Here is a 13,706-nt window from a genome sequence, read left to right on the forward strand (position 1 = left end):
AAGACAGCTTGTCCAATATAATTTTGAAAGAATTCAAAGGACTATTGACACGCCATGGAAAATTTGAAGCGTGTCCATTCATCCAGAGGAGTTTTGCTCAAACATGATCACATCAAGGGGATGTTTTGTTTTTCCTCTCCCAGTTTTCTCTGTTCCCTGTTCTATCAGGAATTTATCTACTCCTCTGTATTCCTTCCTAAAAATCAGAATCATATATTTGAAACATCTCAACTTGTTCTTTAGCCGCCGAGTATTCTGTGTGCTAAACTTGATCTTGGCTGTAGGAAAAAACAGCACCAGGGAATACATTTTCATACAAACCTTTGCAATGAGAAGGACCAAGCCCCCAAAATGGAACTAGTCTACACAAAATACGCTGGAAGCAGAACAAGTGGCTTAGCAGATGTTACTATCCTCTCCAATACTATTTTTTTTTTAATTGAACCAGCTTGAGCATGAGTTCTGGATGTAACACAGAAGTTTCTTCTTCAGTAGGTTTAGTTAGCGTGATATATGCTGTAGAAGTACTGTAGCACACTGTAACCTTACACAAATCAAGGCTGCAATTGGTACATACAAGGGAATTTTACAAAGAAGGTTCAATTCTGCAAATGGTTACTCCCAGGCACACCATCTACTACCCTGAGCAATGGCTGACTTAAAACAGTTGACTGCAGCTTTCCACCGCAGAGCTGGTCACAATACCAAAGTTTGCTCTGAGAAGCAGGGCCAGAGGATATAACCAAAGTCAGGCTGGACTAGCCTCTAACTTTTGACAAATGGTAAAATAAACAAAATAACAGGAGTCTAAAAAAGCCCACTACAGCCTACCACCTGCACTATGGTGCAGGCAGGCACATGTTTGCTCTTGGGTAAAACCCACAGAAATCACTGAAGCTGTACAACTGAATAGTCTTTGTGTATTCATACACACACAAGTGAGTCTGCAACTGCTCTGCCCACATAGCCTCCTGCAGCAGCTTGCAGGCTCCTAAGTTGGATCACCACCTAAGAGAACAGCAGTACAGGGATGACAGAGGAGAGAGAGCTGGCAATCAGGAGGAAAAGAGCAGAAGGTGTGGCAGAAACTGGTAAAAAAAAAAAGTGCTTGCATTTTAAAGCATTTCTTCTCTGAGTGATGAGATGGACAAAATTTCACATGCTCTGACAAAACTGATTCTTAATAAACGACTGATGATGTCAGGAACATGTTGACTAACTCCAGAGTTGAAAGTGCAAAAGACTGGCATGAAACAGCAGAGAAACTTATAGGGATCAATCATCATTGACATCATTAGTGAAGCCATGCAACTTGCAATGAAAAACCCCACATTTTTATCAGTTGGATGGGAAGCATGTCAAAGAGAAGAAGAGAGAGGTCAAAGAACTGTCAACATGTATTTTCAAATCTAAAGCTAATGACTATTACCTTAAAATAATAGCTGATAAAGAGTATACTGTTCCTCCCTCCCACCCAAGAATAACCATAAAAGTAAAAAACAAACAAACAAAAAAATCACACAAAAAAACCTGGGTCAACTGCAACAAGAAAAAATTAAACGCAAAAATAGTGGACCGCTGGAAAGATGATCATTTGCCATTCTAAACAGAAGCTCCTAAAACAGTGGCAAATCAAACTTGCACAAGATGTTATTTTTTCCTGATCTTTTGCACTACACAAAATATTTGTGAATATTTCCAACCTTTGCACTACGCAAAGGAATATTCAGGTTAACATGTGCATTTTGTAAGGATAAAATAAGAAGCCTCTTTGCCCAGGGGCAAAATTTGGCTTCCTCTTACCTGTGAGAGGTTCTGCAGAGAGTTTCTGATGTCGTGTAGGACCCTGCGCAGCTGCATCTCCACGGTGGAGGGTGGGTTGATACCATGAGGTCGATGAGGAAATCCTGCATGCCTTGGAGAGAAGGGACAGCTGAAGGGGGAAAGCAAGGCGCTGAAGGAAGAGCCGGAGATGCTTGGGATGCTGTGGGTGCTCAGCGTCCTCACGTGCTCGCAGAGCGGTCTGTCCTGCCACTCGGCAGGGAGGGAGTGGAGGGAGCACGTTGACTGGGACATGTGTGCCGGTGTGTGCAGCGGGCAGCTCTGTACCCTGGTGGGACTGGACTCCTGGGACAGCCTGTTTTGCCCAGTCTGGGGCCCTTCTTTTTTGGAGGATGAAGGTGCAATGAACAGTGTGGATTTGCATACCGGCTGGCTGGCAGCTGCCTCACCCTCACTCTTGTCATTTTCAGACATCGCTTTCTCATCTTCCTCCACATGTGTGTACTTATAGGTGAAAGAAGGAGGACTGCACAGAGTCTCTTTTCCTGGTGTTAATTGGACATTCACAGAGGACACCACTTTCACGGGATTCAGCAAGGCAGTTGGGAGAGACTGAGATCGCCTTAGAGGATAGCCCGATTCAGCAAACCAGAGTCTCTGCTTCCTCAGGAGATCTTTTGACTTAAGCAGAGTGCGTCCAGCCCTGGAATCTGATGTGGTAACGATCCTCATCTCGGCTCTTTGCAAGGCAATGTGAACCCTGTCCACAGACGATGGGGAGGCACCGTCACCTTCCAGAGACTCCGTCGACTTGAGGATATGGTGCGTGTGGTATTGAGGAAACTCAAACACACTGCCTGCCTCCAGCAGGTCCAATTCTTTTCGCTCACTGAAAACGTCTTCCTCTTTAGAGCTGACCTCTCCTTGGACTGTCTCTGATATATGAGATGACTTGCTTTCTCCTCCTTGATTTTGTTCAGTTTCATAGTCAATAATTTTTCTATCTTCACTCCTTCTGTTCTCAGAAGGTGCCCCTATCTTTCGTCTCTCTACTTGAGAGATAATATCCTCTTCATCATCGTCATCATCCTCATCATCATCATCCTCTTCCTCCTCAAACTTATTGAAAGAGGGCAGTTCCTTGGCTATTGGTGTCTTCTGTTCTTCACTATGCGACGTCACGGTTGTCTCACTGTCACAGCTGTCAGCACTGCTTCCCATGCCCTGCAAAGACTCCTGAGCCTAGGAAAGATACAAGCCAGCAAAGAGGTAAACATACTGGAGACTCAATTACTGCCTTCTCAGGAGTCCGGCTAAGAGTCCAAGTCCATATTCACTGGGCATTGTGGTGGGGAGCAGAAAGAATAATGCAGTTAGTGTGCAAGAAAAACAGTGAGGGAAAACAAAGAAACCATAGTAACAGATAGGTTAGAAGCATATTGAAGTATGGCACAAAAAGGAGATTTTTTTTTTCTTAAAAAAGGAGCAAACTATTTACACATTTTTTTGATTTGACAATATTCTTTATTGCCAGAAGAACAGAAGTGGCAGCAGAGCGAAAGAGTAAAATGCTAGTATTTTAGGTAGCGATGACAAAGGGGTAGCAATACACGGCATCTCCCATTTATAAAGAAAGGTTCAGAGTCAGTGCTGAAACGAAGAGTGGTATTATGGAACGCATACAGAGAAGTGAGATGAACTGCAGACTGTAGTGAAACTAGCATCACAGGACAACACTAAGAATGGGAAAATCAGTTTGCCTATATATTTGTCCTGTTTTAAGTCACAGAATTCTTTGAAGAATCTCACATTAGGCTGCTAATCCCTATTAAAGAATGCATCCAGTACTATCACACCCACCCTTCCTTCCTTCCATCCTCCTAATACTTCTTTCCCTTTTCATTCTAAATCAGTTTAAAACAGAACAGGTATGAGGGAGCTGCTAATTTAACAGGTAACAAATGTCAGGAAAAGCATCTATGAGAAAGGCAAAAAAGAGATCTATGGATTGCAAAGCATATTCTTTAGGCTGGCTGGCCTGATTGACTAGTATATTTACAAGTGGACAAAACATTTTCTTAAGAATATGTGGTATTAAGTACAGTCTTGGAAGTTTACCACGGTTGATGTGTGAACTAGCAATTTAGTGAAGCTTTTTCCATCTCTAATTTCTGCAAATCTCACTGCCGTTAGGATATCAACTATTAGTTCATTCTAGAGAGATTACTTATGGTGTGTGTCAGGCAATAGTTCCTTCTCCAACCACGTAGAAGAAGATTTCAGTTGTGAAGGTCATCTTCATAAGTATGTACTTAACACTGCACTCACTGGCACAGCCACAAATTAGTACTGAAGATTGTGCAGGTTCAGATAATGTTCAAGTCGAAGGTATTAAAAGAACAAACGATTGTAATGTCTAGGTGAAATGAGGTGTGCTACATGTGTGCATATCTGTGTCTCTAATCCTCCATCACATTGTTCAGTAACAAGTCAGGCAAGCAAAACTTTAAGAACTTGCATGGAGAATCCTACCTTCTTTGGTAACATGCAACTCTGCTGCAGAATACCCAATCTCAAAGGCAAAAATCTCCCTTAGAAATCTTTAATTTGGATGCCAGTGATAAAAGGCAACACGATTCCAGTTTTTGGGTTTTCTCCTGAGTTTCAGAGGAATGTTATGGCTGCTAGAGTCAATTATTTAACAGTAGATGGCACTAACTTACCATACTTTTAAGAAACAATATACACCCCTCTGTATCCCCTTCATCTTTTCACAGGATCTCTTCACTAGCTGCCAAGTTCTCATTTCCCCTAGTCTCATCATTCACCCGTATTTTCCGAATTCAGCTCAGCACTTGGTCTGAATAAAGCAGTGAAGGTGGCAGAAGAGAGCCTAGCAACTCCATGGCACAAACCTCATGCAGTCTCAATACATCTTTTCAAAATAGCATAATAGAAAGCAGAAAAATCTCATCTCTTCACAGCCAACACAAACTCCACCAGTCTTCCAGTGAAGGGGTACTTACTTGCATCATGCTTTTAATGGACTCTTAATCAGGTTGCAACCAATATAAAGATCAGGAGCGAGCAAGTCTAATATGAGTCACCTTCTAATATGCTTGTCAACTTCAGTGCAGTCCCAGTTTAGGAGAGCAGAAGCAGTATCTCAGAGTATTATGCTCATTACAGTGACTCAGGCTCATGATTTCCTTTACTCACTCTCTTGATCTTGGAAAGTGTAAGCTGATGTTTAAGGGAGACACAAAGACTAGAACCGTCTTAGCTTTCATTCTGATACTCAGTTGAAAAACCACTAAACTGGAAAGCACCGAATACTAGTACCAAAACAGAAAAGCAATGCTGATGGATGGGGAGGGTGGGAATCTCTTCCTAGGAAGTGCCAAACAGCTTTTAAAATGTTTGGTATGCCACAAGGAAAAAGACATACAGTCGCATAAAAAAAAGTTCAGCAGCTGCAAGCCATAGAAATTAAATTACTGGTGGTATCCAGAATCCCATCTTTGTATTCCTCCAGACTGTGGTTTAGGTCCCAGACAGCTAACCGATGGCCTTGAGGCCAAGATCCAACTCAAGACTTTTCTCTGGCTGATTAACAGGCTAACCAAGTCATGGTTATTACTGTGCGAATTAGGGGAACAAGAAAACACCTCTCCTAAGTATCAGGTACAACACTGCGCAAACGTGTGTATTGAGCAGACACCTAAGCACCACACTGGAACAAAGCCTCCCCTAAGACATGTTGTCTCTGGTCAGTATCATGGCAAGTTCTGGGACTGAGATCAAAGGAAATGGAACAAGAAAGTGCAGGAGCTCAAGACTGACTAAACATTAGTATACCTTCACAGTAAAGTTAGTATGAAATTGTTTTCACCTTATGTCAGCTGCTAACTTAAAAAAATAGAAAAATATGCAAAAAAAGTGGGAAGACAAAAATGATACAAGAAATTAAATGATCATCAGAAAAGCTATAATCTTTCATAATCTTAATCTCTACCCACTGCAGTCATGAGAGGAATAGACTACAATTCTGGAGCCTCCATCAGTGAGAAAAGATACACTAGAAACAGCAAACAGGACATACTGAATTTAGAGCTTATTCCAGGCCCAAGCATACCCAGATTATCCTACCAGAAAGGCTTTCAAATTTTAACACAGTTCTGTAAGGGTCTCAGCAGGTCCAGCTCGGAAAATGAGATGTTTTATAGGATCTAGACTGATGGTCATGATAGCAGTCAAACATCAATGTCCCTCCTGCTCTCCCCAGGTCCCTACTGTTCCACAAGTGGTAATATTTCAATCACAGTATGAGAACCTTACCTGAAGCTGATTAAATGGAGAACAATCTGTGGATGAGTCCTCAGCGAAGCCACTGCTGTCAGAGTGTTGACTTGCGGTTCGTAACAGCTGATCTGTTTAAAACAAGCAAAACCCAACTGTAACTACTTTACAAATCACCACCTTTCAAGCCCAACCACATTCAATACACGCTTTCCTTTTACATCAAAGTAACATTAAGTGGATAACACAATTCCTTTTCAAGTTCCACTTTGAACAATACACAGAAACAACTTGTTTGTTTCAATCAAAACCTCTTCTCATGCAAAGCCCTACTTATGAAACTTCAAGCAGCAGTGGAAGCGGAACCATCTTTTACATTTTTCTTTCCTGTGTGGTGGAAAAAAACAACTCCGCAGACGTTACCATTGCTGGAGTTTTCCTTCCACAAAACTGAATCACTGGTTAATTCACATGCAGGAGGTTGAAGAGTTGCTTTTGTATGGACATGTACAGATTCGTCACCCCTCCTGATCATGGAGATAAAGGAGATGACTAGTCTCCTGCCAGCCTACACCACCCCATACACCTAGAGGAACAGCATCACATGAGCAGAGAGGGTGATGCGCATCTCTGGAAACTGCTAGAGATGGTCCTCGGATGGTTTAGCGGACAAATACAAAACATCTGTGACACATCAATAGGCAATCTGCCAAAGCACATTACCAGAGCTCATTTTATACACGAAAGATAAGATCCTTTCTGCTTGTTCCTTTCTACTTACATGAGGTAAGTGTTACAATAGCCTGAAGAGGCTCTAAAATCCTCAGTGCTACTCAGGAGTGGTTTCCTCTGGTACAAGCACTATACCCACAGAGCTGCTTTTCAAGGAGATCTCAGTAAGCTCTGCGGTACAGTATTGCATGTACATTGTTCCCAACTAGACACAGGAAGCACCCACCACAGGGTTTACCTTACAGCACCATAAACATTTTGCCTAGCCAGATGGCAGCATGGGCAATAACCGTATCTCACCTCTAGTTCTCAGCAGAAGTGTAAAAGCTTGGAGATGGGATGAGACCACAGTGGCCTATAGCTCCCAGATCCCTGACAATGACTCCTCCTCCTCCTGGGACAAGAGCTCGCTGCTATTTTCTGAGGCTCAATGCAGAATTTTACCCCACATTCCTTCAACCACTTAACTGTCATCATATAATTAATCCCAGTTCACAGCTCAATGCATTGGAATGCATTATGAAAACTGTTTTGAAACTGCTGGATATTCAGAACTAATTTTTTTTAGTATGAATTTTGATGAAAATTTCACTAATGCAGAAAAAAAAGTCTGCACAGGCCCCGAAGTTTGTGAACACCAGGAGAGGCAAACTGCCTGTTAAACTTCTGTATCAGTGATTCCACACAGCTTTTAGGGAGTGCCTTTCAAATTGTGCTGCTGTTCTGTTATCATGGTAGCCACAATATCCTGTGAAGATAAACAACTTTTCTACCTCAAGACAGACATCCCCACCCAGCTCCCAGTAAAGACAATAGAAATTACTTCCCTGAGAACTGGACTAGCTCTTATTAACTGCCCAATACAATTATTATGCCTGAAAGAGCATGCCATGAACAGGCTGCTACTACAGCTGAGGCTGGTGGGAAGCTGCCACCTCCTCCAAGGTGAATAGTCACCTACTTCGGCCTCCTCTCTGTCTCTCTTCATATTTGGTGAGTTTTAATTTAAAAGGAAAAAGCACTACTGGTGAAAGCCTTAGCCACAGGTGAGAGATTCCAACTAGTTCAGATAAAGCAATTCACCAGTGCGTGTGCTGGCACCTGGTTTCACACACATGAAGTTTTACTGCTCAAGAAAAATAGCCATCTGCTTTTCTATTTCCTTCTCAGTCAATATTTCCTTTTCAGCTATAAAAGAAAAATAAATTACATATATATATACATATATATATATATCTCCTCAAACCAATTCTTGGTCTCCCCAGAGATACAGTACTAAAGTAAAAATCAGTGGTTTAGGACATTTTCTATAGCATTCGTTATTTACACACATGCTTTGACAGCCTTACATGACTGATACTGCCAGTCAAGTGTTCAGTCTAAAGCAGAGGCACTCATATCTGCCTCATCATCTTTATCCATGGCAAAAGACTAGCACAGCAAGAACAGATTCAAACTGCCTTGGTTCCACTTAAGGAGACATCCCCTTAATACAGTCATCCCTTGCTTTCTGTGTTGCAGAGCTGCTAGGATTTTGTTTTAATGTTTTAAAGCAAATCAGAGAAGACATTTTTTGTAAGCATGTGTAGGCTTCTTCTGCCACACTTTACGCTTGTTTCTTGCAAGTTCTCAGAGTTCTTCACTACACCAGTATCAGGTAAATGCAGTAAAAACTTTTAAAGAACAGGAATGTCACTAGTGAAATGACAAGGTTTGGCTCTGTAAAGACTGGAAATACCAACTAGTACATTGATACTGATACATAATGGTATCCACCCTCCTTGTCAACTACTGATCCAGATGTACAATCTGCTCTATGGCACCTGGATATCTCTCAGATTCAAGCAGACAAGGGGAAAGCATGAAAACATTTTTTTAAAGAACTAGAGTTACATTCAGATCTTGATTAAAATGCCTCCTGGCAATGGAGAGTCTTAAGAGAAGGAAGTTGTGATGAGATATGGCTCCCCTCTCTTCACCTCAAATGCAGAAAACTCAGCACCAAAGGTTGAGTTGTACAGGCTAACCTTGGATCATCCCTTCACTCTGCGTACCCCCACTAAGGCAACTGTACCTTCCACAAAAAGGTCACCGCATGATGCTAACCCTGCAGCCCAAAGCTATTATCAACACTACATAGAGGAAATCTGAACGGGAGAAGGCCAGCAGCAGCATAATGAGGGAAGCGTGGGAAAAGGAACCAGCCAAGATGAACAAAACCAGAAGGAGCAACCAAACTCACATCCCAGTTAAAAAGAGCACAAATGAAAATGCCTCTTGGATTATTGTTTTAAATTGTATTAAAAAAAAAATAAAAATCAAAATGTGTTTAGGCACCAAATACATGCCAGAGAGATGTGGGTATTCAGAAATATATCAAATAAGCTGACAAAGTTCTAGACAAGAACAGATGATGAAGAAACAAGTCTGCACTTTACAAAACATAAGAGCACAGATTTATCAGAGAATCACTATCGAATAAGAGATTATTCTATTGTAAAATAATATTCAGCTACCAATGAACTGTCAGTCTCACCAATCCAAACAGTCCCATCAGGTGCTTGTCTTACACTTTCTGCATTACTTGACTGCTCACACAGAAAGGAGGAGAAATACATGGAAAACTGTCCATAGTAACATCTACGTTTCTTGTATCTGCAGTGTTGACAAAGCTCTAATGCACTTCGTATTTCACAAGATTATTAATAAAATTGACATTCCCAACTTAGCTATAAAGTATTCTATTATGGGATTACATATCTGCTGCCCTTTTTTTCCCCACGTTGATCGCACTCTGCACCCCAGCACTGTCACAACTAGACCAGGAGGGAGCCCTCCTGCAGAAACTCTTCAGCGTCGCTCGGGATTTCCTAGCTTCTGGACAGATAAGCACAGACTCCCAACAAATACTAAATCTGTTCTAAATGTTTTCTTCTCACCCCCCCATCTCCAAACTCCTGTGGAGCCACACCACAGAGAGCTATAAATACAATAATACATTAAGAACAGGAAGTGCTGATGATGTGTTTGCTTCACTTTCAAGAACTGAATTTTCAAAATTCATCACTGCTTTTGACTATCAATGTCAGACGACTAAAAAGAAACAGGTTTGCAGCTATTCAAAATTTCACAGAGCCACTGATGTCAGCAACCAAACACTCACAAGTTACAATGACTCAAGAATTTTGTTCTCTAGTGTTATACCTATATTTGTCTTGTTTGTTGGGCATTTTTGGAATGGATGGTGCTGCTGTATAAACATGTCAGGAAGAATTTTGTTTTTCAACTAACAAACCTTCCTTCCAGATAACTTTGCAATAAGTTTTTTTTATAGTGGACATTTAGCAGCACTGTATGTTTACAGTGCAAAGCAACTGAAGCTTTTCATTCTTCTGTACTGCACTCCTAAAAAAAATACGCACAAAAATCCATACATTTGAGGTTTGCAACAACAAAGAACAGAATGCTCGTTTTGGGCATAATGGATAAACCAGTTCAGTACCATCTGGAAGACATAACCTAAAAAGTACATCAAGGCAGTCAATACCATACAGAATTCTTTGTATCCTCTGTAAAGTGTTTAACAAAGACAGTACCACAGCAAAGCAATCATTTGCAAGCCACTTGAAAATCTAAGCTTACCACTTATAAACAAAGCTAATTTGAAATGACAAACATGCTTTAACAGGGAGTCTAAGCACCAGTAAACTCAGTATTGTTCAAGCATATCTTAAGTCTCCAGACTATTTCAGTAGGAAGAGAATCTTTTTTTTTTATTCCAATACTTCCCATCTTATTATTAGGCCCTCTTAAAATGCCTTACAAACTGTTGTAAATGTCAGAGAAAGCATCCACAGACCTCTGTGTAGATATAAAACAACACTGCAAGGTTTATAACAGTCTGTACCGAACAGCACTAACCCTGCTGATTGACACAGAAGTACCCCTACGTGGAAAAAAAAAGAGTACAAATGTATTCCTTCAGGGGAAGCATTCATCTGGAACAAACTTTTTGTTTATGGGTGCTTATGTACAGTAGAGCCAACACCACTAAAAGAGGTGGGTCTAGACGTATGAGGATCATCAACTGAAATCACATTGCAACAGAAGTCTGGTGCTTGAATTTCATGATGATCCCACCTCAAGAGATTGCTAGTGAGAATGGCATTTCACATTCAGACACAATGGCCAGCATTTTTAATAAGTGACCATCAACTTTGGATGCCTTCAAACTTAGTGAGCACGCGCTCTCTGAGAAAACAGGCCACTACATTGTCTCATGTTGTACAACTTGTAAAAAAAATTCTACTGTTTTTCAATGTTTTGGATATGTTCTCCACCAAATGTTCTCCCTCTTGGCAGTTTTACTGAAACCCACATAAAACAAAGCCCTAAGCTTTCCAGATCTTCCAGGTGAAATAAAATGTTGGTCTCAGACTAACTTTTAGCACATCAGCATCGACATCCTTGTTAGATAAGTCATAGAAAACTCTAGGCAATACTTGCATGATAACAAAGTGTCATCGCTAATCTGTGCCAAGTGTATTCAGAAATGGGTGGAATATACTACATTGGAAACATGAGCCAGCATGCCCTGCTTCTGCCATACTGAAGACCCATTGCTAGAACTGCTGGTATCTTTCAGCAGGTACACGTAGGACCACCTGACTTTTTTTTTTTCCTTGCATGCAGGAATAAGAGAGTAAGGTAGCTACTGGGAACAGAAAACACAAAATTAATATTTCAGAAGATGAAAAAATGTATTTTTCTCCTCCCTGACTGCAGCTCCAAGTTCCTTAAGTTGCCTTTCTCTGAAAAGCTCTTTCTGAAACCGCCAAGTCCAGGCAACAAGAGACCTGACCTGTAAAGAGTGCATCTTTTTATATGTAATCATGTGAAGCATGTAATCATGAACTTTAAAATACAGCCAAGGGAGAAATGCTGGGAACAGTTAGAGATGCCGTTTCTAGCGGTCCTTCTGGGTGGCCTATGTTTGTAACAGAGTAAGACTAGCAAGTGCAATGCTGCGTGGTGCAAAATGCTGCTGAACTAGTAGCACAAGCCATCCCTAATAACCAGGCATTAACCTTCAGTGCTTAGTCCAGAGCATTCTCAACCATGTTAATGCAATTCAGCTGACAGTTCACAAGACTGTCAGTTCATTTCTGCAAAGGCAAGTAAGATGATCTCTGTTTAAAACTGATTTTTCTGCCTCTCTTTAGCATCTAGAGATGCTAGTCATGTTTCACCAAGAAATTGATTGCAGCTAAACATCTCACTAAACACAACAAGCTCTATTTCTTCTCTAATTACGTGTAACAGCTAGAGAATGGATTTTACTTGCCAACGTTGGGCAAAGTAACAATCACAAAGTGAACTTAAAGATCGACTTTGTCCCTCTCCAAGCCATAAAATACATTAATAAGAATTTGAGATGAAAGCACAAACTATGTGAGCCACAAGAGCCAGTGCACAGGTTCCTATGTGAAGGGCTACAATTTCCATGTGGGTGCAGAGACATTAGTCTTCTGTGCAGTCAGCTTGCAGATGGAGCAATAGCGCATAGGAAAAAGCTGGATGTATCATGCAATTTAGGTTTAAAATAATATGATTTTAGTTTAAATGGGTATCTTAAATTACAGGATCTGTCAGGGAAAAAAAATCCCACACAGTCTGAATTAACATTTCAGTCCCTCTGAGCTATCATCAATTGTACAAAAGTGAAAACAGCCAGTGAGGTTATAGGGCTGTTGTCGTGCCTGTAATTTTGTTGCCACTTTGCAGTAATGTTCTGTGATTTAGCTGAAAAAGAAACCCAGATCTTTTTTATTTCTAAAGAGAAAAGAAACTTTAGATGTTTTAAATATCTGAATCAGCATTTCAGGGAGGGAAGGACACTCAGCAGTCAGCTGTCTCCCAGGAGTTGAAGTCTACTCACCTTTCCTTGACTTGATCACTGCCAGCTGGTGAGAAGCTGGAACATGTGGTAGATCCCCCTCCGTACTCTGGATCTATCGGGAAGAGGAGATGAATATTTTGTCAGGCCAACTGGAATATGTTCCTGTGCTTAAGAATGGTCAAGCTATATACGCTGAGCATGGAAGAGTGGGGGGCGGGTTGTGGGCTTTTTTCTCCAGTCCAACAGCCTATACTGATTGAGGGAGCAAATCATATCTCCTCAAACCAACATATTATTTCATCAGGTACTCGGCAACGCTCCTGTAGGAGAACAGCGATCCTTAGGACAGCACTTCCCACTCATAGCACAGGGCTCCCCTCTGATTACATTCATCATGCAAGAAGACCTGGAAATCACATCCTGTGACAACACAGAGTTCTCAGTTCCTCTTTGATAAAAAGACTGAATCAACTGTGTGAAAACACCTTTGACCACCTTTACAATACTGTCTTTTCTGTTCTGCACTCTCGGCCCCTCATTTGAATATAAAGAGCAAGCAAAACGCATTTAGAAAAATGCACCAAGAGGTCAGCACCTAAGGATTGTCATCTGCTGCCCTACCAACTATTTCCCACAAGCCACCAATCCTCCAGAAGGACCCAGACCCTGCCAGACCCTACTCTAGACTTCACCACACCACTATTCATGGAAATACTTCTTCTGTCTACCAGTACAAGAAAGGAACATAATGTATTCAGAGCCATGCAGATTTCAACTGGGAAACTTAAAACTACATGAAAATTAATCCTATTACTTAATCACTTTGTGAAACACAGCCTTATTAAGAAAGCAGTTCTCAGACAACCGTTCAGACAATGAAAAGAATATGCCTAAAATCTCAACAGGGAGGCCTTTGTTTAGTTCGAAACCTAGAATATGTTTTCTCTTTTATGTGCTCCAGAAAAAATCCTAATGGTTCACATGCAAGTCTACA

The 13,706-nt window shown here is 41.1% G+C and overlaps 1 protein-coding gene across 2 annotated transcripts in view; it reads right to left on the reverse strand.

Moving 5' to 3' along the window:
• Positions 1–13,706, reverse strand: part of ITPRID2 (ITPR interacting domain containing 2) — a 42,337-nt gene that overhangs the window by 12,246 nt on the left and 16,385 nt on the right. For both annotated transcript variants that reach the window (XM_074873053.1, XM_074873052.1), the window contains 3 exons: positions 12,752–12,824; positions 6,121–6,212; positions 1,804–3,024 (listed from right to left, as the gene is read on the reverse strand). In XM_074873053.1, the coding sequence (XP_074729154.1) occupies positions 1,804–3,024; positions 6,121–6,212; positions 12,752–12,824 (1,386 nt within the window). The remainder of the gene's footprint in view (positions 1–1,803; positions 3,025–6,120; positions 6,213–12,751; positions 12,825–13,706) is intronic.

Source organism: Strix uralensis, chromosome 6, assembly GCF_047716275.1.
Source record: "Strix uralensis isolate ZFMK-TIS-50842 chromosome 6, bStrUra1, whole genome shotgun sequence".
NCBI lineage: Eukaryota > Metazoa > Chordata > Aves > Strigiformes > Strigidae > Strix > Strix uralensis.